General features: G+C 38.0%; 2 protein-coding genes across 2 annotated transcripts in view; both read left to right on the top strand.

Annotated features, from left to right (window-relative positions):
- Window positions 1-8,479, top strand: part of LOC104985275 — a 72,623-nt gene extending 64,144 nt beyond the window's left edge. Inside the window, exons 13-15 of the mRNA XM_010835353.1 lie at window positions 3,579-3,748; window positions 6,799-6,919; window positions 8,314-8,479. Of these exons, the coding sequence (XP_010833655.1) occupies window positions 3,579-3,748; window positions 6,799-6,919; window positions 8,314-8,479 (457 nt within the window). The remainder of the gene's footprint in view (window positions 1-3,578; window positions 3,749-6,798; window positions 6,920-8,313) is intronic.
- Window positions 3,686-26,912, top strand: part of LOC104985251 (tetratricopeptide repeat protein 6-like) — a 64,590-nt gene continuing 41,363 nt past the window's right edge. Inside the window, exons 1-7 of the mRNA XM_010835324.1 lie at window positions 3,686-3,748; window positions 11,248-11,330; window positions 12,237-12,313; window positions 12,958-13,118; window positions 22,413-22,547; window positions 25,659-25,808; window positions 26,637-26,777. Of these exons, the coding sequence (XP_010833626.1) occupies window positions 12,256-12,313; window positions 12,958-13,118; window positions 22,413-22,547; window positions 25,659-25,808; window positions 26,637-26,777 (645 nt within the window). The 5' untranslated portion in view covers window positions 3,686-3,748; window positions 11,248-11,330; window positions 12,237-12,255. The remainder of the gene's footprint in view (window positions 3,749-11,247; window positions 11,331-12,236; window positions 12,314-12,957; window positions 13,119-22,412; window positions 22,548-25,658; window positions 25,809-26,636; window positions 26,778-26,912) is intronic.

Consider the following 26,912-nt stretch of genomic DNA (forward strand, 5'->3'; position numbering starts at 1 on the left):
GCAGATGGTGATTGCAGCCATGAAATTAAAAGACGCTTACTCCTTGGCAGAAAAGTTATGACCAACCTAAACAGCATATTAAAAAGCAGAGACGTTATTTTGCCAACAAAGGTCCATCTACTGAAGGCTATGGTTTTTCCAGTAGTCACGTATAGATGTGAGAGTTGTACAATAAAGAGGGCTGAGGGCAAAAAAATTGATGCTTTTGAACTCTGGTGCTGGAGAAGATTCTTGAGAGTCCCTTGGGCTGCAAGGAGATCCAACCAGTCTATCCTAAAGGAAATCAGTCCTGGGTGTTCATTGGAAGGACTGATGTTGAAGTTGAAACTCCAATTCTTTGGCCACCTGATGCGAAGAGCTGACTCATTTGAAAAGACCCTGATGTTGGGAAGGATTGAAGGCAGGAGGAGAAGGGGACAACAGAGGATGAGATGGTTAGATGGCATCACCAACTCAATGGACATGAGTTTGGGTAAACTCCGGGAGTTGGTGATAGGCAGGGAGGCCTGGCATGCTGTGGTTCATGGGGTCACAAAGAGTAGGATACGACTGAGCAACTGAGCTGAATGACTGACTAAGATAGTTGAATATAAGTCTGTCTGATGTCTGGACGCCCTCAGGGATGATTTCTATTAATTTCTTTTTATACTGTGAATGGGTCATATTTTTCTTTGCATTGCTTATATTTTTTTGTTGAAAAGTAGTCACTTTGAATATTATAATATAGCACTTTAGGGTATCCTTTTCATCCACTCAACTTTCAGGGTTTGTTGTTGCTGCTTCTTGTCATTCATGTGGTTTGTTTAGTGACTCTTCTGAACAGATTTTTAAAAGTGTGTATTCTTTGCTATGTGTGGGTACTTAGGTCTCTTTTCTGTTAGCTTGATTGTTAGCAGTGATTTGAGATTTTCTTAATCTCCTGGAACAAACCAACCAGTCAAACAAAAGAAGTCTCTCGGTCTTTGCAGATTGGCTCTAATGAGGCGCTCTTTCAGTGCTTATCCAGATGACTTCAGTGACTGAGCTTGTGTGTCCTACTTGCACAGAGTCTGAATTAATCAGAGGTGAGAGCTTAGGGTCTTCTCAGGTCTTTTCTGTGCATGCTTCCAGCCTTGGGTTTTCATGTGGCTTTTAGATTTTCTGAAATATGTAGAAACTTTCTAAAGGCCTCACCCCTCTGGTATCTCCTCTTCCAGCTTCTTTCATCCCAGAATTTTTGGTTAGTTTGTTGCTTGTCCGGACTGTTATCCCTTGCCTCAAGTGGCAGCTGCTAATACATTTGCCTTTAAGTGCTTTTGATAAATACCTTCCAGGAAGTCACAGCAGCCCCTAGAAAGCTCTAAGGCAGTCAAAACAGAGGGAAACATTTGAGCCAGTCTTTCAGTGGTCCATCCAGCAGACAGGTCAAAACACACAGCTACAGTTCTTTGAGAATAAGATTTGTGTTGTTCCCTCTGGTACTAGTAACCTGCACCAGGAAGGCAGGTGGTTGTCTTGAAGGCCACCATGGGTCTGGGAAATTGGGGAGGGAAATACAGGGTGAGTTAGAACACCATAGAGCCCCCTTACCAAAATTCAGCAGTTTGTCCTCCTTTATTAAGCATTTCCCTGGTTGTTCTGTTTTTAATTAGATTTCAGAGTTCCAAAAAATGGATTCTGACAGTTTTTGCCATCTTATTCATTGCTTTTGTGGAAAAGTGGAGTTTTGGAGTTCCTATTCTACCTGTTTTGGTCTACTCCAATCTCCCAGCTCTTTTTATCATTGCATCAACTTTAACCTTATTATAATATTAGTGATAAAATAGTCTTTATTCCTTGAAATTAATGAAAGTGCCTTTGGCTTTTGCCAACAAACATTGCAGTTTTAATTTTTAAGCCATTTATTCTTTATTTCAAGGGAATATCTTTTTTTCTTCTGTTTAAATTTTTTCCTATGATCTGTTTATACGAGTTTCATGGTAATAGGCCTTCTAATTTTGAAACCTCTTGGCCATCATATATTTTTATATTGAATGTTATTAAACTATACTGAATTTATCTTTTAAATTTTTAAAATTTTCATCTATATTCATAATAAAATTGTTCACTGATTTCATATAGTCAGATTTTGATTTCAGGAATTGGCTATTTTCTCAAAATGAATTAAGTCTTTTATCTTTTTCTTTTCTTAGAAAATATGTCCTTTAGGATTGGATAATTTTTGTTCTTTGAAAGTTTGAAATAATTTACTTCTAAAACTATCCCAGCTTACAGCCATTTGAAGGGAGGGCAAACTTTTTTGAAGCTCTTTAAAAATTCTTCCCTAGTTATTGTTCTATTCTGGTTGTCTGCTTCTTGACTTGAAGGGGATTACTTTCAGAAAGGACTTCCCTGGTGGCTCACTGGTAAAGGATCTGCCTGCAATGCAGGAGATGTAGGAGATGCAGGTTCAATCCCTGGGTGGGGAAGATCCCCTTGATCTTTATTATCTGACGATCAAATCTTAGCACTCTAGAGACAGGAAAGGGATAAAATAGTAGCCTAGGTGTGAGCTGATGAGAATCTTCAGTATTGAGGCAGTGGAAATGAAAGGAACAGATGCGAATTGTTTTTGAAGAATTGACATGACTTAATTCTTCAAACACATTGTAGATGACGTCCTACAAAAAATATTACTAAAGATTTATTCTGTGAGATTTTAAGTTCAGAATCATATGTAGACTTAAAAGTTAATTAATATTCTTTAGCAAGTAGAAATTATTAAAAATAAATGTAAGATTTTATGTTTATTAAAAGGTACATAAGACATTTTTTTTCTTTTTTTTTTTTTCATAAGACATTTTTTATGTGTGGGGTAAAAAATATTTTGCTCCAGTATAAAATATCCTGAGTCTTGGTGCTTTCGAAAGACCTCTGTTGCTGGCTGCACTCTTTATTTCAAATTATCATTGTTTTCCTATTATAACCTTCTTGAGCATCTCTTTTCCTCCCCCTGGGTTTAACTTCTTCAGAGCAGACAGCCTAGTAGCTTATTCTTCCTATTTTTCCTTAATTGCCTTTTTTATTTTAGTTACAAAAGCTGATTTGCTTTACATTATTAATTGATTGAAGATGAGATTTTTCAGCATTGATCTAGGTCAATGAAAATTTAGGAACTGAAGTCAGAAATTAATGGAGATAGAATTCAACTCATGAAACTGATGCAATATCTTTAATGTGTGTAGATAGAGAAATCTCCCATTTATTTGGGTGTATCTTTGGTGTTTCATTTATTTTATTGACACACCTCTCTGATAGATACAAGAAATATAATAAATTCATAAGCATACAATTAATATATAACATTATTAATATTAGCATTTTATTATATATATTTATTTATAAAAAGTTTATATCTCTTTTGCTGTTAACATTATGACTAAACTTTCCTGAGAAGCAAAGGGAAATAACCAATTGTTATTCAAATATAAAATTAATTGTATTTAAAAATAAAATAAAATTAAAAAAAAAATAAAATAAAATTAGTTGTATAGGTTTGCCAAAAAGAGAAAATTTATATTTTTCTGTGTGTGTTAAAATGAATTTTTCTCTTTTTCTAGGATGTACCGAGGGAGAGCATATTTTAAACGACAGTTTTACAAGCAAGCAGTTCAAGATCTTTCTATTGCAGTTCACTTAGATCCTAATAACTGGTTAGCACTGTATTATAGAGCCTGCTTATTTAGGAAGAGTAGCCCTGTTAGAGCGCTACAGGATTATAGTGCTTCAGGTACTTCACCTTCAATGGCAGTTATGTGGGGATTTAATCTGAGGTTCAGCAGCTCACTGTCATGGAGTGGGATCCTAATGTGGGATGGCTAATGTAATATGTGTATATGGATGGAGGAGCCTGGTGGGCTACAGTCCATGGGGTCGCTAAGAGTGGGACACGACTGAGCAACTTCACTTTCACTTTTCACTTTCATGCATTGGAAAAGGAAATGACAACCCACTCCAGTGTTCCTGCCTTGAGAATCCCAGGGACGGGGGAGCCTGGTGGGCTGCCGTCTCTGGGGTCGCACAGAGTCGGACACGACTGAAGCGACTTAGCAGCAGCAGCAGCATATATGTATATATACACTAATGTATATTTATATAGCACATGTATTTTTTTATACTTGTAAGCTATAATAGTTTAGCTAAAAGTGTTTCTAATATTCCCTTTTAGTGTGTGTGATTGTATGTGTGTTTATGTGTGTATAACAGTGACAAAGAGAGAATATCATATCAAAGAAATCTCTTTCTATATATGAACTTCTGAGGCTGTTGCTGGAAATCTAGGCCTATTTCCTAGTCACCTTGCTAAAATGATAGTAAATTTTCCTGGTGGGATGAGTCTCACTCCATAGGCCCAGCCGATGGATTAGTCAAATTCGGAGTTTTGTAACCCTTAAGCTGAAAATGGGAATCCTCGGTAAGAGGTGCCAACAGCTAAAAGTGGCCATTTCCACCTCACTCTGTACCAGGACATTCTTGGTCCACAAGTATGTCCAGCACAATTCTGTGCAGAGAATAAATGCTCAGTAAACAGTGTCCAGCTGTTTCCCGCCAGGGTTCAACACTCCAGACATGGCTGTGTTTACCTGGGTGCAAAGTGTTAGAATCCCGACGTCCTTGAGGCAGAATCTAGAGCTTAAGGAAACCCCTAGACCCTTAGGAAGAGAATAGACAGCTGTTCAGAGAAGTCAATAACAGATGATCATTTATTGGTATCTCTAAGTCCATCTGACTTCTGAAGTCACCCTTGCCATGAATATGCAAATAAAATAACTCAGAGCCCACCCTATGTGCCGAGAGGAGTCTAGTGTTCTCCCTTCTATAGCCAGCGATTCCTGGAACTGAGGATTCTTGTTCACTTCTCTTGTAATCTTTGTCTCTAATTACTCCTCTCTGATTGATTCTCCGTTTTGGTTCACCAGTTCACTTCTCATGGTTACCATCTGTTACTGAATGTTTTAGGGGTCATTGGATAAAGTTAGCACAGATAATTTAAAATTAAAGGTTTAACACCTTTATTTCTGAAGGTTCATCTTTTATTAGTCTCTGTCAGCCCTGTACATCTGCCATCTGGCCAAACCCCTTTCTTCCCGTTCTTCCTAAAAGCCGCTTTCTCATATTTCCCTCTTCTCCATGTCTTGGGCTCCTCATCCCCTCTTTTCTAGGCTATCACAATAATATAAATCCTTGTCAGTTGATTATTCAGAGCTGACCAACTTTATTTTGGCCTCAGTCCTTTCCTATAGGTTAGCCTAAGGAATTTTATCTTTCATTAAATGGATCCTCAAGATATTTCTCTAAGCTAATAATAATGTCTAACATTCATTAGACATTTCACAACTTTCCAGGCTAACTATTCTAAATGCTATATAGGGAGTGTCTCAATTACTCTTCAGAATAATGCTATGAGGTAGGTACTATTATCATCTCCATTTTACTGATGACAAAACCGATGCACAGAGGGGTTAAGTAATTCTAATACATTTTTCCCCCCAAAAGGAATGTTTCTGTTTTTCAGAGCAACCACCCAAATTGCAGCTAACTTTCTCCTTGTTAGACAGTCATACTGTAAACTGAGCAAATGACCTTCAAGTGATTACTTAATCTGTGTGATCATTGCTTATACTCAGTATACTTCCCAGAATACAGTGCTGTGAATATTTGTGCCCCAGACTGTGAACATTGTGTATCTTTTTTTTTTTTTTTGAAAACTTTCCCTTTTTAGCTAGAATGTACTTGAGAAAGTTGGAAGATGTAGATCATATGTTGTGTAAATCTCATCTAATTCACTGCATGTTTTTGAAAGCTGAGGGGGAAATGTGAGGTGACCTCTAGACTGACCGGTTGTTCAGTTGCTAAGTTGTGTCTGATTCTTTGTGATCCCATGGACTGCAGCACACCAGGCTTCCCTGTCCTTCAGTGTCTTCTGGAGTTTGCTCAGACTGCTGCCCACTGAATTGGTGATGCCATCCAACCATCTCATTCTCTGTGACCCTCTTCTCTTCTGCCTTCAGTCTTTCCCAGCCTCAGGGTCTTTTCCAGTGAGTTGTCTCTTCGCATCAGGCGGCCAAAATATTGGAGCTTCAGCTTCAGCATCAGTCCTTCCGATGAATATTCAGGGTTGATTTCCTTTAGGATGGACTGACTAGACTGGTCACTGACAAGGCCCACACACCTGGAGTCCTGAGAGGAGGTTACTTGTGCCCTGTGCTTCTGTGATTTGGGACGTGCATAGTCAACTTGCGTGCCTCAACTCCAAGGTCTGTGTGCACTAGAGTGGTCTCTTTGAGCTGCCCTTCCTGGTTTATGTGTATAAGCCTGGCCTCTGCTGTCTCTCCAAGTCTGGGCTTGTACCTGTTGTTTGGCCAGTAATGATGCTTTCCTGTATACCTGATAATAACAGACCATCAAGGGTAATGGCACCTTTCTGACTGCAGTTCACTGAAGTGAATCAGAGGTTAGATTCTAGGCCCATCTTTGACATTGGTTTGCATGGGCAATGTGGACCTTAATCTTTTCATTTGTAGATACCTGGATTACCACCAGGATGTCTTCCAGCTCTAATGAATTTGTGAACCAGGATAATCACATTGTTATTTATAAACAAATATACTTTTATATGTGAGTACTATTTTTACTCACTAAGGAATTACACCCATAGATATGTTTTATTTTATACAATGTTAAAAAATAAGAATAATCTGTAGGAAGGAATATAGCGTAAAATATAACTCAGATATGTTTGCTCACAACCTGAATAAGATATATACCTTTATTTTTAAGTTCTCATAAATGATGGCTATGAGAATCTTAGTTGTTTCCTACATCGGGGCATACTCTATGCAGATCTGAAATTTTGGTTGCTAGCAATTTGTGACTTTGAAGCTGTTATCTCTCTAGAAAGGTACGTTTTCTTTTTCATTCTTACTGATTTCACTTTTGTATAAAATTAAGAAAATACCAAAAATGCAAGAAAAAGCTTTCTCCCCTCATCATTAGTAGCTTTGTAAAAATGAGATGAATATAAAGTCACCCTAAAATTATAATACTACTTTCAAAAATAAGATTACTTCCAAAATAAGGACTGTTCTCAACATCTGTTTGCTTCAGCTGCTTCTGCAAATTTTAGGGGTTGAATGGGTTTGAGGGGAGTTTATATTCATAGATAATAAAATCAACCAGTAATTAAGAGCAGTTTGGGGATGACCAGGTTAGAACTTTTTGAAGTTAAGTTCATGAAAAATTGTCCTCTATTTCTAAAATAATGGCAAAATATTCTTCTTGATATATCATTACAATGTACAATATATGACTCAATGGGAAGAAATCCTCTATTTAGAACTTCTGACTGCATTTTGTTTAGTAATACAAAAGAAAAAAGCGAATACCATTAGAATATAGGTTCAGGAAGAAACAGACTGAAGGTTATATACGCTAGTCAGAAAACCAGACTGTAAAAACAGAATTTAGTTAAATAATTCCCCTTCTTTCCAAAGAAGCATTCGTTAAAATGGAAGTTGTCAGAAAGGTAACCAAATTATGCCATTTTCGTGTCATCGACAGACCGCTTACTGAGCCTCTTCGGGGTAAATGTGGAACTTGACTTAGGAAGGTCGTGGAGCACGGCTCCATAGTGGCCGCAGTGGTTTTCTCTGGGATATTTTTGAGTCAGGAGGGGAAAGAAGTGAGTTTCAGTTGCAGAAAGCCAGAAAGTGGGCAGTAGACAAAGGGTCAGGACTTCTACAAAGTTGGGCTAAAGATGTGTAGTTTCTTCATTTTGAAATAGAGGCATGGAACACAATTTCTAAAGTTCTACATTGAAAATTGTTTGATTCTAAGAGAGGAAAACAGTATTTATTTGATATAGAAAAGCAGCTGGGTTAATAACTCGGTGGAGAGGATTTTTAACCCTAAGCCTTGCTGTTTGTTGTTCCACACCCTTTCTCAGGGCAAGGATAACATACACTGAGGCAAAAGCTTTTGAGGAAAACTAAGCTTGTTATTCAAGATAAGATTAAGTGAAAAAGAGTGAAGTATTGTTAAGAGTCAAGAAGACTTTAGTAAATCTATTCCTAGGATAAATCCTACAGATGTTTATTCCTTATTAAGGATTTTATGAAGGTGTTTGTAATTTTTAATAGAAAGTAGTTAATTGGTTTACTTTGCTTTAGTAAAACCCTGAGAATGAACCCTTGAATAAATTGCTGTATGTATTTTATTAGGTTAATTTATAATTGGAGAACATTTGGAATAGTTAAAATGTCTAAAAATATTTTGCTTTGTCATTTTTTTTTAAAGAACCATGACTTTGGCCTATATAAATATTGGCCTCATATATCTGCTACATCTGGATAACTACATTGAAGCCACTTCATATTTTTCTGAGGCTATTAGACATGACCCTATGTATATTCAAAGCTATATTTGTCGAGCAGAAGCCTATAGTAAGGTATCTAAAGTTTGAGATGCTTGATTTTTTAAAAAAAGTTTTAATTTTCTGAATAGTTGTTAAATAGTATAATTTAAAATGTATCTATGTATTCTTTTTCAGCTAATTACAGATTCTAGTGCATTTATAAGCAATGCATATTAGGTATTAAATAGATTCAGTTAATTAGAAAAGCCCACTTATAAAGCCTCTCCTGATGAGGTGTGAATTTCTGTCTTTCATTTTCTTTAAATAATGCCTTTTTTTCTTATTATGAAAGCAATATATATATGTAATATATGTATGCAAATAAGAATAAATTAAAAACCATTTGCAATCTTATTCTCTAGAATGGGATCTATGCACTGGATGGGATCCAAATCACTCACATTTTCCTTTAAATTTGGTTTAAATTTTACAAGTTATTTAAATTAAGAAACTAATGTATGCTTAGTGTAAAATTCAAACAATGCAGTAAATAAAAGTTCTTCCTGATTCCAACCAAATTTGACTTTCCAGAGATATACAGTGTTAGCTGGTTGTGTCTACTTTTCAAAGCAGATATTCCTTTCTACTGCTCCACTACTAACCACCCTGTCCAAGATACTGTCATTTCTCACTGATTATTGCAGTAGCCTCCTGGTCTTGCTGCTTCTGTTCTTTATTCCTTTTTGATGGATTTTCAAAACAACAGCATAATGATCCTGTTAAAACATAAATCAGATTACTTTACTTTTTTTGCCTGGAACCCTTCAATAGCTTCCCTTGTGCGCTCAGCATAAAAGCCAAATATCCTACAAAACCCAAAGGTCTGCAAGAGTTCATGTGAACTGGCTTCTCATTACCTTTTGGCCCTCATCTCCTCCAAGTCCTTTCCTCATGTAGGTTTCAGTCAAGATAGGCTGTTATGCTATGGAAAAACAGCAACAGCAGACAAAACTTCAAAGTCACCATCTTAAAATAATCAAAGTTTATTTCTTGCCCACACTACATGTCCATTGGGAGGTTGCTAGAGGCTCTGTTCTCATTGTCAACATCTCAGAACTCAGTGTGACTACAGTCCCACTCAAGAGTCCTTACCTTCCCGATGGAGGTGGATGACCCTGTGGCCATTTTGGCATTGTGTCCAGGGAGAGTTTCCCTTTGGGAAGGGATGGGGATGGAGTGTGACCCTCCATCACTCCCTGTAGATGGAGCTGAGGCCTTATGCAGAAGTTTCCTCCGAGCATACTTAGAAACCAAAGCACTAGCGTAATACCAAGGTGTAAGGACGTATATTCAGAGACTTATTGTTGTGAGGGGGCAAATATTTCTTCACAGTAACGTTTGAGTAAATTACATTGTATTCACACTCTAGGGCATTATGTAGCCAATAAAAAGAATAATTAGGACTATACCAGCTGTTTTAGAGGGATTTCCAAGATACCCTAGAGCAAGATTTAGAAGAGTATGAAGTGTGTACAGTATGATCCCATGTAGATGAAACAGTGACAAACCAAACCCTCTGTATGTGCATAGAAGAATACCTGTGCCTACACTGTGGATTCAGCCTCGAGGGTAAATCTAATTTCATGCTGCCTGGAGAAGTTCAATCCCAGGAAAGTTCGTAAAGACCAGAGAATGAGCCTCCATCATTCCCAGTCAGGGTGGAGGCTCATTCTCTGGCCTTTACAAACTTGCCTGGGATTGAACTTCTCCAGGCAGCCATGGGGTCGCACAGAGTTGGACACGACTGAAGCGACTTAGCAGCAGCAGCAGCAGCAGCAGATATGTCCATTGTTGGAACCAGGTGGAGCAATGCAAATATATGACGAGGTGGTTTATTAATTACACCAACCTGGTCAGTCAGTTTGAGAAGCAGCAGGCCGGAAGTTGCACAATTAAACACATCTCAAACTCCTTCCTTTTGAATTCCCTCTTTTGACGTGACCCACCCTGTATGAATACTCCCGTGTACAAATAAATTTGGGTCAACATGTCAGCGTAGTAAGAGGAGTCATTTGTTGTCCCAGGTTCATTTTGCTGGAATCTGTTTCGTCCCTCCTTTTGTAACATACCTAATGCTGGGAAAGACTGAAGGCGGGAGGAGAAGGGGATGACGGAGGACGAGATGGTTGAATGGCGTCCCTGACTCAAAGGACATGAGTTTGGGTTACTCTGGGAGTTGGTGATGGGCAGGGAGGCCTGGCGTGCTGCGGTTCATGGGATCGCAAAGAGCTGGACACGACTGAGCAACTGAACTGAACTGAAAAATTGTAAAAATTTGTACAAATCCAGATTATGCCATGTAACCTGTATTAAGATAAGAATCAATGTTTACTTTTCATTGTATATTGATTTTAAAACATATCTTATTCATCATTGTATTTTGTTTCACTCATTCATTTTACCCTTTAAGTGCAAGCTTGTTTTTCCTCTCTTATTTTTAAGTGGAATTGACTTTTTATTTTACCTTCCTTTGTTATCTACTTTATTAACATGAGTAATGTTTGGTGTAAAAGATGCTGTGGTTGAGGGAGAAAAACTGAAAAGCTAGAGAAAAAGCTAAATGAAAGAAACTAGAATACATGATATAATCATATTTATCTAAAACTATGTGGGTCTGTGTAATCATTCTTCAAACTTAAAGATAATTTAAAAAACCAGAAGACTTAGCATCTTTTTGTTTTTTTTTACTTCACGGTATCCCATGTTCATTGAGGAATTCCTGCACAATTTCTGTATTGAAGAATGGGAGGAAATAAATATCAGAAAGGAAGCAATTAGTATTCTTATGAGCTAAATTTCTGTTTATCTCTCAACAGTTGCACAAACTGAAAAAGGCAGTAAGAGAGTTATCTTATGCTATCCACCTTCAGCCAGATGGAATCCAATTATATATAATAAGGTATGAGCATAGAAGCAGAATTCTTCTTGGGATAACAGAATCTGAGCTAGCTGTGGGAATCCTTAGTTCTTTCTTGATCCTCCTGACCTCTTTGTCTTACATTTAATCTCCCAGAAATGGCCATCTCCCAACCAGCAAGTCAAATATAGTTACTGTTTTTGTTGAATTTTAAGATAATTTAGGTAATAAGCAGATCTTTCCCTTTGTTCTATTCTTGTTTCAAAACAACTATCTTGTGTTTAAGTTCTTTGAGGCTTCTCTAGATTACTGGTTAGATAGTTACCCCAGATCTCATGAAAATGAGGCAATATATTTTGATTGTGTCTGCAGAGGTACCAAGTATAAACCTCGGATAATTTGGTGAAAAAAAAACCCATGATACTTTGAACTGTATTTCAGACCCAGTAGAGTTTGCTGTGAAAGGATCCATTGCAAATTATGAGTTATCACTACCAAAAATGTAATTACTAACATGGAAAGTGGATTTACAGATGTGGGAAAATGGACTCTAACAGTGCTTTCTGATAAGAGCTTGCTTTGTGTTTTAACTCTTGAACTGTATTTTAACAATTTATGTAAATACTTCTCCCTTTTTATGTCCCCTTGACCTGTGTTTAGCTTTAAAATTTCTCAGCAGCAGAGTGTAACATTTTAAATACTGATTAAAAAAAGACTTGAATATTTTCCTTTCAGGTTCACATTTGCTAAATTGTATTGTTCTCACATCCCCATGCTAATTGGCTTACTTAGACTTACACAAATATTCATAAATTTCACAGTTTTTATCATATATATGTAAGTGTAAATAAACGTAATTTAAGATCTTAAGTAATATAAAAATCTTTATTTTAGAAAAATACTGATTATTTTTAACTGCTTAGATTTAAAGAATGTTATTTCTTCCAGAGGACAGTATCTTCTTAGGATGAGATGCTATGATCTTGCAAAGTTCACTATTTATCAAGTAGCAGAACTGAACAAAGGTAAATATAATCAATGCAAAATTATAACATTGCCTTAATTTTAAAATACTTCTTTAATCTTTTTATACTATTTGCTATAGCTATGTATAGCTAGCACGAAGAGTGCACTTGAAAGTCAGAGTTGGATTTTGAAACTTTAAAACATCAATTTTACATGTATATAATCAATTTGTAAAATGCTTCATAACCTGGTGAGTTTTGTGAGAGATTATTATGTGTGTGTGTGTGTGTGCTCAGTCATGTTTGATTCTTTGCAACCCCATGAACCGTAGCCCATCAGGCTCTTCTGTTTATGGAATTTTCCAGGTAAGAATACTGGAATGGGTGCCATTTCCTACTCCAGGGGATCTTTCTGTCCCAGGGATCGAATCCACATCTCTTGTGTCTCCTGCATTGGCAGGTGGATTCTTTACCACCTGCAAAGCCCCGAGATTATTACAGGCTATATCAAGCTTTCACTATTATTTTTTTGTTTGTAATTGGAATGTCTTACTGTTTATTGATAATAAATAGATTTTAGTATCATATTGATTTATTAAATTCATATTGAAAAAACAATATTGAATTGCTTGACTGCCTAAAAACAATTATCTCGAAGTCTAGATACTTGGCAAAGTTATTGATAAACTTTCTTTTCCTTTCAGGTCTCATTGAGTTGAGTCCTATACAGCAGGCACTCATTTATTCATTTTGTGAGAACCATGACAAGGCCATTCAGGTCTTGGATGGGATCACGTTGAATAAGCCTGATGTCCCCATGTGTACTCTATTAGCAAAAGCTCAAATGAAGGCCAAGAGAAACAAGGTAAAAAATGTTTCAGTAATGTTTACTAAACCTGTTAATGGATTTTTATATTGTGCTTAGAATTACAGCTTATATATACATTTTTTAACAAAACAATCATGCCATTCATTTATTGACTCTTCTGTTAATTAACATTTAGGTTATTCCCTTTTTTTTTTTTTTTTCCTCTTAAGAATAAGGTTGCTATAAGCATTCTTTTTCATGTCTTCTGTTAACATTGCTGGAACATAGAGGATGCAGTCCATGGGGTCACTAGGAGTCGGACACGGCTGAGTGACTTCACTTTCACTTTTCACTTCCATGCATTGGAGAAGGAAATGGCAACCCACTCCAGTGTTCTTGCCTGGAGAATCCCAGGGACGGGGGAGCCTGGTGGGAGGCCTTCTTTGGGGTCGCACGGAAATGACTGATGTGACTTCGCAGCAGCAGCAGAGGATATAAATGTTTGACTTTCAAAAAAATGGCACATCGTTCCATAGGCTTCTACCAATTTATTCTTGTACCTGTGGTGTATGAGTATTATTGCTTATCTCCATCTTATGATAACTGGTATTGTCAACTTTATTTTTGTCAATTTGGTGCATAAAACTGTCTATGGTCTTAATTCACATTTTTCAGTTTGAGCGAAAGTTGAGGTGTCATTTTATAGGTTAATAGCCACTCACATTTCCTGTTCTATCCATTTCCTGTACACGTTTTTGTTTGTCTTGTTCATGTTGATTTTTGGCACTGAAAAAATAAGTTCTGTGTATGAATCCTTGGTTGGTGGCATGTGTGTCATATATTCTCTTAAAATTTGTGCCTGCTTTTTAAATTTTCTTTATGATGTCTTTTAATGAGCAGAGGATCTTAATTTTAATGTAGTTGACTATCTACTTTTTGTTTCATTATCACACCCTTAAAAAAATTCTTGTTTGGACTTTCCTGGTAATCCAGTGGCTAAGACTCTGTGCTCCCAATGCAGGGGGGCTGGGTTCAATTCCTGGTCAACTAACTAGATCCCAAATGCCACAACCTGACACAGTCAGATAAATAAATACAAAATATTAAACAAATTTCTTGTTTAAAAATTCCCTTTCTACACCAGGGTTGTAAGCGATTTCCCAGTATTTTCTTCTAAGAGTTTAAAAGTTTTGCTTTTCAAATTTAAGATCTCAGTTCAGTTCAGTTCAGTCACGCAGTTGTGTCCGACTCTTTGAGACCCCATGGACTGCAGCACATCAGGCCTCCCTGGCCAACTCCTGGAGGTTGCTCAAACTCAAGTCCAACAAATAGGTGATGCCATCCAATCATCTCATCCTCTGTTGTCCCCTTCTCCTCCTGCCTTCAATCTTTGCCAGCATCAGGCTCTTTTCTAATGAGTCAGTTCTTTGTATCAGCTGGCCAAAATATTGGAGTTTCAGCTTCAGCATCAGTCCTTCCAATGGATATTCAGGACTGATTTCCTTTAAGGATTGACTGGTTCAATCTCCTTGCAGTCCAAGGGATTCTCAAGAGTCTTCTCAAACACCTCAGTTCAAAAGCATCAATTCTTCAACATTCAGCTTTCCTTATAATCCACCTCTCACATTCATACATGACTACTGGAAAAGCCATAGCTATGACTAAAAAGACCTTGGTTGGTAAAGTAATGACTCTGCTTTTTAATATTCAGTCTAGGATAGTCATAGCTTTTCTTCCAAGGAGCAAGTGTCTTTGAATTTCATGGCTACAGTTACCATCTGCAGTGATTTTGGAGCCCCCCAAAATAAAGTCTCTCACTGTTTCCATTATTTCCCCATCTAGTTGCCATGAAGTGATGGGACCAGATGCCATGATCTTAGTTTTCCGAATGTTGACCTTTAAGCCAACTTTTTCACTCTCCTCTTTCACTTTCATCAAGAGGCTCTTTTGTTCTTCTTCACTTTCTGCCATAAGAGTGGTGTCATCTGCATATCTGAGGTTATTGATATTTCTCCTGGCAATCTTGACTCCAGCTTTTGCTTCATCCAGACTGGGCATTTTGCATGAGGTACTCTACATATAAGTTAAATAAACAGGTTAACAATATACAGCCTTGATGTACTCCTTTTCCTATCTGGAACCAGCCTGTTGTTCCATGTCCAGTTCTAACTGTTGCTTCCTGACCTGCATATAGGTTTCTCAAGAGGCAGGTCAGGTAGTCTGGTACTCCCATCTCTTTCAGAATTTTCCACAGTTTATTGTGATCCACACAGTCAAAGGCTTTGGCATAGTCAATAAAGCAGAAATAGATGTTTTTCTGGAACTCTCTTGCTTTTCCGATGATCCAACAGATGTTGGCAATTTGAACTCTGGTTCCTCTGCCTTTTATACAACCAGCTTGAACATCTGGAAGTTCACGGTTCACGTATTGCTGAAGCCTGGCTTTGAGAATTTTGAGCATTATTTTACTAGCGTGTGAGATGAGTGCAATTGTGCAGTAGTTTGAGCATTCTTTGACATTGCCTTTCTTTGGGATTGGTATGAAAACTGACCTTTTCCGGTCCTGTGGCCACTGCTGAGTTTTCCAAATTTGCTGGCATATTGAGTGCAGCACTTTCACAGCATCATCTTTTAGAATTTGAAATAGCTCAACTGGAATTCCATCACCTCCACTAGCTTTGTTCGTAGTGATGCTTTCTAAGGCCCACTTGACTTCACATTCCAGGATGTCTGGCTCTAGGTGAGTGATCACACCATTGTGATATCTGGGTCGTGAAGATCTTTTTTGTACAATTCTTCTGTGTATTCTTGCCACCTCTTGTTAATGTCTTCTGCTTCTGTCAGATCCATACCATTTCTGTCCTTTATTGAGCCCATCTTTGCAGAAATGTTCCCTTGGTATCTCTAATTTTCTTGAAGATATCTCTAGTCTTTCCCATTCTATTGTTTTCCTCTGTTTCTTTGCATTGATAGCTGAGGAAGGCTTTCTTATTGCTCCTTGTTATTCTTTGGAACTCTGCATTCAAATGGGAATATCTTTCTTTTTCTCCTTTGCTTTTCGCTTCTCTTCTTTTCACAGCTATTTGTAAGGCCTCCTCAGACTTCCATTTTGCTTTATTCCATTTCTTTTTCTTGAGAACGGTTTTGCTCCCTGTCTCCTCTACAATGTCACGAACTTCCGTTCATAGTTCATCAAGCACTCTATCAGATCTAGTCCCTTATATCTATTTCTCACTTCCACTGTATAATCATAAGGGATTTGATTTAGGTCATACCTGAATAGTCTGGTGGTTTTTCCTACTTTATTCAATTTAAGTCTGAATTTGGCAATAAGGAGTTCATGATCAGAGCCACAGTCAGCTCCCGGTCTTGTTTTTGCTGACTGTATAAAGCTTCTCGATCTTTGGCTGCAGAGCATATGATCAGTCTGATTTTGGTGTTGGCGGTGATGTCCATGTATAGAGTTTTCTCTTGTGTTGTTGGAAGAGGGTGTTTGCTATGACCAGTGCGTTCTCTTGGCAAAACTCTATTAGCCTTTGCCTTCTTCATTCTGTACTCCAAGGCCAAATTTGCCTGTTATTCCATGTATTTCTTGACTTCCTACTTTTGCATTCCAGTCCCCTATAATGAAAAGGATATACAGCCTTGATGTACTTTTTGGGTTTAGTTCTAAAAGGTCTTGTAGGTCTTCATAGAACCGCTTAACTTCAGCTTCTTCAGCGTTACTGGTCGGGGCATAGACTTGGATTACCATGATGTTGAATGGTTTGCCTTGGAAATGAACGGAAATCATTCTGTCATTTTTGAGATTGCATCCAAGTACTGCATTTTGGACTCTTGTCGACTATGATGGCTACTCCATTTCTTCTAAGGGATTCCTGATCTGAGGTAAATTCACCCATTCAAGTCCATCTTAGTTTGCTGATTCCTAGAATGTCGACGTTCACTCTTGCTGTCTCCTGTTTGATCACTTCGCATTTACCTTGATTCATGGACCTGACATTCCAGGTTCCTATGCAATGTTGCTCTTTACAGCATCAGACCTTGCTTCTATCACCAGTCCCATCCACAATTGGGTGTTGTTTTTGCTTTGGCTCCATCCCTTCATTCTTTCTGGAGTTATGTCTCCACTCATCTCCAGTAGCCTATTGGGCACCTACCGACCTAGGGAGTTCATCTTTTGGTGTCCTATCTCTTTGCCTTCTCATACTGTTCATGGGGTTCTCAAAGCAAGAATACTGAAGTGGTTTGCCATTCCCTTCTCCAGTGGACCACATTCTGTCAGACCTCCCCACCATGACCTGTCCGTCTTGGGTGGCCCCACATGACATGGCTTAGTTTTATTGAGTTAGACAAGGCTGTGGTCCATGTGATCAGATTGGCTAGTTGTCTTTGATTGTGGTTTCAGTCTATCAGCCCTCTGGTGCCCTCTCTCAGCACCTGCCATCTTACTTGTGTTTCTCTTACTACGTTGGACATGGGGTATCTCTTCATGGCTGCTCCAGGAAAGCGCAGCCGCTACTCCTTACCTTCAACATGGCGTATCTCCTCACGGCCGCAGCTCCTGACCTTGGACGTGGGGTAGCTCTTGCACCACGCAGCTGCCACTCCTGCGCCATGCAGCCATCATCTGCATATCTGAGGTTATTGATATTTCTCCTAGCAATCTTGATTCCAGCTTGTGCTTCATCCAGACTGGGCATTTCACATGAGGTACTCTGCATATAAGTTAAATAAGCAGGGTGACAATATACAGCCTTTATGTACTCCTTTCCCAATTTGGAACCAATCTGTTGTTTAATCTCTGGTTCTAACTGTTTCTTCTTGACCTGCATACAGATTTCTCAGGAGGCAGGTAAGGTGGTCTGGTATTCCCATCTCTTGAAGAATTTTCCAGAGTTTGTTATGATATACATAGTCAAAGTCTTTGGCATAGTCAATAAAGCAGAAGTAGATGTTTTTCTGCAACTCCCTTGCTTTCTGGATGATCTAATGGATGTTGCCATTTGCTCTCTGGTTCCTCTACCTTTTCTAAATCCAGCTTGAAGTACTTGGAAGTTCACGTTTAATGTACTGTTGAAGCCTGGCTTTGAGAATTTTGAGCATTATTTTACTAGCATGTGAGATGAGTGCAATTGTGTGGTAGTTTGAGCATTCTTTGGCATTGCCTTTCTTTGGGATTAGAATGAAAACTGACCTTTTCCAGTCCTGTGGCCACTGCTGAGTTTTCCAAGTTTGCTGGCATATTGAGTGTAGCACTTTCACAGCATCATCTTTTAGAATTTGAAATAGCTCAATTGGAATTCCATCACCTCCACTAGCTTTGTTCGTAGTGATGCTTCCTAAGGCCCACTTGAGTTCACATTCCAGGATGTTTGGCTCTAGGTGAGTGATCACACCATCGCGATTATCTGGGTCGTGAAGATCTTTTTTGTATAGTTCTTCTGTGTATTCTTGCCACCTCTTCTTAATATCTTCTGCTTCTGTTAGGTCCATACCATTTCTGTCCTTAATTGAGTCCATATTTGCATGAAAAGTTCCCTTTGTATTTAATTTTCTTGAAGAGATGTCTAGTTTCGCATTCTATTGTTTTCCTCTATTTCTTTGCATTGATCACTGAGGAAGGCTTTCTTATGTCTCCTTGCTATTCTTTGGAACCCTGCATTCTGATGCTTATATCTTTCCTTTTCTCCTTTGCCTTCCACGTCTCTTCTCAGCTATTTGTAAGGCCTCCTCAGACAACCATTTTGCCTTTTTGCATTTCTTTTTCTTGGGGTTGATCTTGATCACTGCCTCCTGTACACAGTCATGAACCTCCGTCCCTAGGTCTTCATGCACTCTGTCTATTAGATCTCATCCCTTGAATCTATTTGTCACTTCCACTGTATAATCATAAGGGGTTTGATTTAGGTCATACCTGAATGGTCTAATGGTTTTCCCTGCTTTCTTCAATTTAAGTCTGAATTTGGCAATAAGGAGTTCATGGTCTGAGCCACAGTCAGCTCCTGGTCTTGTTTTTGCTGACTGTGTAGAGCTTCTCCATCTTTGGCTGCAAAGAATATAATCAATCTGATTTCGGTGTTGACCATCTGGTGATGTTCATTTGTAGAGTCATCTCTTGTGTTGTTGGAAGAGGGTGTTTGCTATGACCAGTGTGTTCTCTTGACAAAACTCCACTGGCCTTTGCCGTGGTTCATTTTGTATTCCAAGGCCAAATTTCCTGTTACTCCAGGTATCTCTTGACTTTGTACTTTTGCATTCCATTCCCCTATGATGAAAAGGATATCTTTTTTGGGTGTTTGTTCTAAAAGATCTTGTTAGTCTTTATAGAACCATTCAACTTCAGCTTCTTCAGCATTACTGGTCGGGGCATAGACTTGGATTACTGTGATATTGAATGGTTTGCCTTGGAACAAACAGAGACCATTCTGTCCTTTTTAAGATTGCATCCAAGTACTGCATTTTGGACTCTTTCATTGACTATGATGGCTACTCCATTTCTTCTAAAGGAATCTTGGCCACAATAGTAGATGTAATGGTCCTCTGAGTTAAATTCGACCATTCCAGTCCATTTTAGTTCACTGATTCCTAAAATGTCGATATTCACTCTTGCCATCTCCTGTTTGACTACTTCCCATTTACCTTGATTCACGGACCTAACATTCCTATGCAATATTGTTCTTTACAGCATTGGACTTTACTTCTTTGACCAGAGGGTGTTGTTTTTGCTTTGGCTCCATCTCTTCATGCTTTCTGGAGTTATTTCTCCACTCTTCTCCAGTAGCATATTGGGCACCTACTGACTGGGGAGTTCATCTTTCAGTGTCATATCTTTTTGCCTTTTCATACTGATCATGGGGTTCTCAAGGCAAGAATACTGAAGTGGTTTGCCATTCCCTTGTCCAGTTTAAGATCTCTCTCTACCTTAAATAGATATTTTTGAATGTGAGATATTGATAAAATTTCAATTTTCCCCGTATGGTTACTCACATGTTCCAGTATCATTTACTGAAGTGTTCTCCTCAATCAAAGATTTAAGTAGTACATCTGTCCTGTTGTAGCTTTTCATGTATGTGCGGGACTGATTTTGGGCTTTCTATTCTGTTCCTTTGGTCAATATTTCTACCCCTGGCTTAATAATACAATGTCTTAATTACTGTTGCTTTATTGTAATTTTTGACATCTGGTAGAGCAAGTCATCACACCATATTTTTTCAGAAAATCCCTGGTTATTTTTTAGCCTTTACTCTTCCATACACATTTAAAATTCAGCTTGTCAAGAGTCATTAAAAACCCTAGTGGGAACCTGCTGTATAGCACATGGTGCTCAGCTCAGTGCTCTAAGATGACCCAGATGGGTGGGATGGGGTGGGAGGGAGAGAGGTCCAAGACGGAAGGATATTTGTATGCATATAGCTGATTCACTTCTTTGTACAGAAGAAACTAACACTATTGTAAATATCCATGCTCAGTCGTTCAGTTGTGTCTGACTCTTTGTGATCACATGAACTGTAACCCTCCAGGCTCCTGTCTGTGGGATTTTCCAGGCAAGAATACTGTAGTGGGTTGCCACTATGCCTCAATAAAAACAACAGCAACAAGAAATCCTGCTGGAATTTTGACTGAATTGCATTGACTCTCTAGGTTATTTTAGGAATAATTGACACCTTTATGATATTGAATTCCTTCTTGGGAATAACCCTAAATTTCCTTTAACCTCTCTGCCTCCCTGACATTGTTCTGCTAGAAATCTTAGGTGACTTTTGTTTGCACTTTATACCAAATCAATAGTCATGTTCTCTTGGTTCTGCTTTCTAAATATGTCTCTCAAATCCACTTCCTTTCTCTATTTCTCTGGTCATTAGTCCTAATTCAGAACATATTTTTAGTTTGCTTGACTTAGTATAATAGTCTTATAACTCTTCAAAGTTTTTATCCCCAGAGTATTGTGTTTAGAATGTAAATATGCCTTCCCTGCAAACCTTGCGAGGATGACTACTACTTTCTATAGTAGTGAAGGAAAGAGAGGTGGGACATCAGCTGAAGGAGAAAGCAGGAGGAAGTGAAGATGTGTTCATTTTAAAGTAAATGTGATGGAAGACTGTAGGGAGTCAAGGAGACAATGGAGGGGCACAGATTCAAAAGTGGAAGGAACTGGCAGGCTTCTATGGGGATGGAGTTGGGGTCAAAGGCACAGCTTAAGGAGTTAGCTCTGAGAAGAAGAAACCATCCAAAGGCAGGAGAGAAAGAGATGGAAATGAAGAAGATAGAGGGACTTTGAAAATTAAAAAGGAGGGAAACTGAGAAGTTGATTGGTGTTTTTTCTGTAGCAAGGTCTTGTGTTTAATGTTGAAAGTCTCTCAGTCGTGTCCGACTCTTTACGACCCCATGAACTATACAGTCCATGGAATTCTCCAGGCCAGAATACTGGTGGATAGCTGTTACCTTCTCCAGGGGATCTTCCCAACCCAGGGATCATACCCAGGTATTCCCTCTTTGCAGGCAGATTCTTTACCAGCTGAGCCACTGAATGTTGAGATGGACTGTAAATATGTGGCAGAAACCAAGGGTGGGTACAAAGGACACTGCATATACAAGTTAAACCTCATTGTTTCTGTAGCAATTTCATGTCATTAAGTGGGCTAAAGAGTCATAAGCATCTGCATTTCTATATGGATTAATACACAGAGTCACTAATTATGAAAAGCTGTCTTTATCTGGGAAATTGAATTTTTGTCATTAATGAATTTCAACTCTTTTGGCGGAATAGTTTAAATGGGTAATTTTTGATGTTAGTTTATTCTCTCGTGTCAATGGAACCTCCTTGAGAGCACAGCAGAACAAAATAAAGGGTGATTAAAAGTGCCTCAGAGATTGTCAGTAGAGAACTTTTACTACATAACAGCTGGCCAACATTCCCTTCAGGAGACTTACTAGGCAACTGGTCATAAACTGGTCTATAAATTGAAGTCTGATTGAAGAGTATGAGAAAATACCCTTTAGAATTTAGAAATTAGTCTTGTATGGCTCTATTTCATAGATTAAATGCACATAAATTTTCACAAAAAAGAAAAGAATTTAGAAATTACAGTTCCAAAAGTCTATATGTGTAAGCCTACTTACATACCTGCTTAGAGGCCAGGCACGTGGGTAGGTCAGACTCCCCACCTGGGTCCTCGCTCGCCGTGCACTGACAAGATCCATGACTTTACCAGATCTGTGTGTCCTCATGTCAAATGAGAGTAAGGCTGTGTACTCAGGATTCCCTTTACTAGGTAGGCTGCCACGTTAAATAAATATTACAGAGAAACATTACCTTCCCTCACTCTCTCTTTTTTAAAATCATTGTAGGAAGCCATGAGAATGTTTAAAAAGGCATTGGATCTCATTTCTTCTTCTGATAAAGGACTGAATCCCTTAGCAGCTTCAGCAGACTGTCTGTATCACTTGGGTCTTTGTTACATGGAGGAAGGCAGCTTACAACTGGTATTTTGTGTATTTAAGCACATAAGTTTTTCACGGTTTTAGAAATTGTTTCCTTACATTCAGTTCCATTTCCAAAGGCCACCTAAGCAGTGAGGGACTAGACCAGAGCTTCTGGTAAAGCTTGGCTTACTATAGTCCGTCTGCACACTGTAAAACCTACTATGTTGTCTTATTTATTCAACACATTTTATTAATGCTTGTTTGTTGATAATATTCCAAAGGCTAATGCGTGTTTCCCACCAAAGCAATAAATCTAATTGTAAGAAATTATTATAGCAAAATAATTTCATCACTTAGTATAAATTTACTTACCACATTGTCAGTACGTTGAGTGTATCAATGTCATGCAGGATAAATGGAAAACAATGAGGACACTGATTTCTCTTATTGACAACTGAACAATTAAAATCAGAGCAAACTGGCTGTTAAGATGGCTAGGTTCATTGAAAACCAGTTTATTCAATTATTAAGTATTTATCTATTAGGTTGGTGCAAAAGTAATTGCAGTTTTGGACCTTGAACTTTAAATCATTATTAGCTAGGCTCAAACAAATCCTCATTTTTTTAAATTTAATTTTATTTTTAATTGGAGGATAATTACTCTACAACATTGTGACAGTTTCTGCCATACATCAACATGAATTGGCCATAGGTATATATATGTCCCCTCACTCTTAAACCTCCCTCTCACCTCCTTCCCCATCCTACCCCTCTAGGTTGTCACAGAGCACCAGCTTCTGTGACTGGTGCTTCTTCTTCCTTATCAAACACATCTTTATTAATCAAAATAGGAGCTATTATAATCAACGTATTTTTGCCGACAAGAAATGTTTATTCCTGTAGTGTAAAAATCTGTGCTTCAGGATTCGATGAACTCTTGGAAAGCATTTTCTGCATCCTGCTGGTTGTGGAACCGTTTTCCCTGCAAAAAGTTGTCAAGATGCTTGAAGAAGTGGTAGTCGGTTGGCAAGAGGTCAAGTGAATATGGTGGATGAGGCAAAACTTCGTGGCGCAACTCATTCAACTTTTGAAGCATGGGTTGTGTGACATGCAGTCAGGCATTGTTATGGAGAAAAACTGGGCCCTTTCTGTTGACCGATGCCAGCTGTAGGTGATGCAGTTTTCAGTGCATCTTATTGATTTGCTGAGCATATATCTCAGATGTAATGGTTTCACTGGGATTCAAAGAGCTGTAGTGGATCAGACCAGCAGCAGAACAGCAAACAGTGAGCATGACCTTTTTTTGGTGCAAGTTTGGCTTTGGGAAGTGCTTTGGACCTTCCTCTTTGTCCACCCACTGAGCAAGTCATTGCCAGTTGTATAAAATCCACTTTTTGTCCCAATCTGATTGAGAAATGGTTCGTTGTTGTGTAGAATAAAAGGAAGATGACACTTCAGAACAACATTTTTGATTTCGAGTCAGCTCACGAGACACCCACTTATCAAACTTTTTCACCTTTCCAGTTTGCTTCAAATGAAGAATAACTGTAGAATGGTTGACGTTGAGTTCTTTGGCAACTTCTCATGTAGTTGTAAGAGGATCAGCTTTGATGATGGTTTTCACTTTTCGTTGTCAACTTCCAGTGGCCAGCCACTGCACCCCTCATCTTGAAGTCTCTTGTCCTTTGCAAAACTTTTTGAACTACCACTGTGCTGTACATTCATTAGCAGTTCTTGGGCCAAAAGTGTTGTTGATGTTGTGAGTTGTCTCCGCTGCTTAATGACCTATTTTGAACTCCAATAAGAAAATCGCTCAAATTTGCTTTTTGTCTAACATCATTTCTATAATCTAAAATAAACATAAAATAAACAGCAATGAGTCATTAGCAAAAAACATAAAGTGAGAAATGTGTATTAAAATAACATAATGTAACCACATTTATTTAAGAATGTATTCCAATATCAAATGGCAAATTTCAACAGTGAAAAAACCAAAATTATGTTTGCACCAACCTAATAATATTTGACTATTTTATACAAGTCTCCATTTCAAAATTTTCACTGATATGATAAATATGTAAATAACATATCATTAGCTCTTTTTGAATATTTCACAGCTACACAGACACACACACAGACACACCCACACACCATTCCAGTCCTTATATTCATAGGGGTGGATGGTGTCCACCTGTATCTTTATAACTTTAAAAGAGAATTGCACTTGATTAGTTTTCCATTAAGAAATTACAATACATATGAGATTAATTACAAATATTTTTCCTGTTCTTAGTCCTTTGGACAAGCAGGGGAAACTTTTGCTTCACAATGTTAGAAAAAACTTTGGAGTTCTTTTGTTTTGAAATTTTGTAACTATGTATCTGCTGGTCCTCATGGAAAATAATAAATACTAATTGTGATTTCTTTGAAGAAACACAATAAGACACATAATGATTAAAGTCCTATTAGGGTCCCTCAGAGAAGGCAATGGCACCCCACTCCAGTACTCTTGCCTGGAAAATCCCATGGACGGAGGAGCCTGGTAGGCTGCAGTCCATGGGGTCCCTAAGAGTCAGACACGACTGAGTGACTTCACTTTCACTTTTCACTTTCATGCATTGGAGAAGGAAATGGCAACCCGCCGCAGTGTTCTTCCCTGGAGAATCCCAGGGATGGCGGAGCCTGGTGGACTGCCGTCTATGGGGTCGCACAGAGTCGGATACGACTGAAGCGACTTAGCAGCAGCAGCAGGGTCTTCCCTGGTGGCCCAGTGGCTAAAACTCAGTGCTCCCAATGCAGAGGGCCCAGGTTTGATCCCTGGTCAAGGATCTAGATCCCACATGCTACAACTAAAGAGCCTGCATTACCACAGCTAAGACCCGGTGCAGCCAAATAAATACATAAATAAATTAAAAAAAATCACACCTCCAAAAGTGTTGTAACAACATGAATTATGTAGACTTTAGTCTGTGAATAAAGGAACCTGTAAATTATAATAAACCTGGGTCATTCATATTTTTTGGCTCCACAAGGTTCACTGGGAAAAACGTCTTTAAAATGACCAAAAAATAAAAACTTTTCAAGAATAGTTATATACTGTAATGTATTAACTTTTTAACTAATGTATTCTACTCACTGAATGATTTGCTTTTTACCAATATGCTCTTCTAGGCTTTTGATTCTTTTACAAAAGCTGTGAAAGCAAATCCTGATTTTGCAGAAAGCTTTTATCACCGTGGGCTTTGTAAAGTCAAACTCCATAAGAGTGGCTCGATCCTGGATTTCAATCGTGCGATTACCCTTGATCCAAAACATTACCAGGTATTTAAATGGGTGATTGCTCTGGTTTGGAGAGTGTGTTAAATTTGCTAATACTATTAAATCTTTAAGTGTTGTTATTAGTTAGTAACAGTAATTTTATCTACTTTACAGCTGTTTTAATAATCTATATATTATCTGTATTTTCCATTGAACTGAAAATATGATTTCCAACAGGGATATTAAATAGGTAAAAGTGCTTTGTGAATTTTAATGTATATAAATTTGTTAATATTTTAATGTACCTATTAATCATTATGATTTTATATACTATATTATGTAAATAAATTTATTTACTTCTTCCTTTGCTGTTACATTGTATCCTGCCTTTTAAGAGACTATAGAGACAATATAAAATCCAATAGATGAAACTCCATTGGATCTTGATTTTAAAAGTGTATGAAATTTGAATATGGATGAAATATCAGATGATTTTAGGGAAATACTATGAATTTTTTTAGATATACAGTGGTAACGTCATTGTGTAGGAGTATGTCTTCTTCAAAGGAGATGTATACTGAAAGACTTGGGGTAAATTTTTAAAATGTCTACAACTTATTTTCAAATTGTTCAGAAAAAATTAGATAACAACAAAATCACAAAATGTTAATAATTATTGAATCCAGGTGGTAGGTATATGGGTGTTCACTGTACTATTCTTTGAATATTCTGTGAGTTTGAAATTTTCTTAATAAAAGAGTGACAAAAAGTTTGATTTATATCATCTTTGGATGGCATAAATTTGTTCCAACTACCATATATATTTTGGCAGAACTGATGCTTTTACTGAAATAATCTGTTTCCGCTTTCTTCCTCTCTTTCTCTGAAAAGGCATATTTAAGTCGAGTAGCCTACTATGGTTTGAAAGGCAGATACTCCAAAGCGATCTTGAGTTGTAATGAGGCCATCAAAATTTACCCTCAGAGTGTGCGTGCCTATGTCTACAGAGGAGTTTTGAAATACTACAGCAGGGTAAGGAATTTCCTACCTTAAGCTCTGGTATTTTAGGGTGTGTGGCTGCTCGGATGCCAAGGAGGGACTCACTTCCCCTTTCTCTCTGTGAAAGGAGAATTGCCATGGAATGAGGCAGAACTACATAGAAGGTGT

The sequence above is a fragment of the Bison bison genome, unplaced genomic scaffold, assembly GCF_000754665.1.
Source record: "Bison bison bison isolate TAMUID 2011002044 unplaced genomic scaffold, Bison_UMD1.0 scf7180017864041, whole genome shotgun sequence".
NCBI lineage: Eukaryota > Metazoa > Chordata > Mammalia > Artiodactyla > Bovidae > Bison > Bison bison.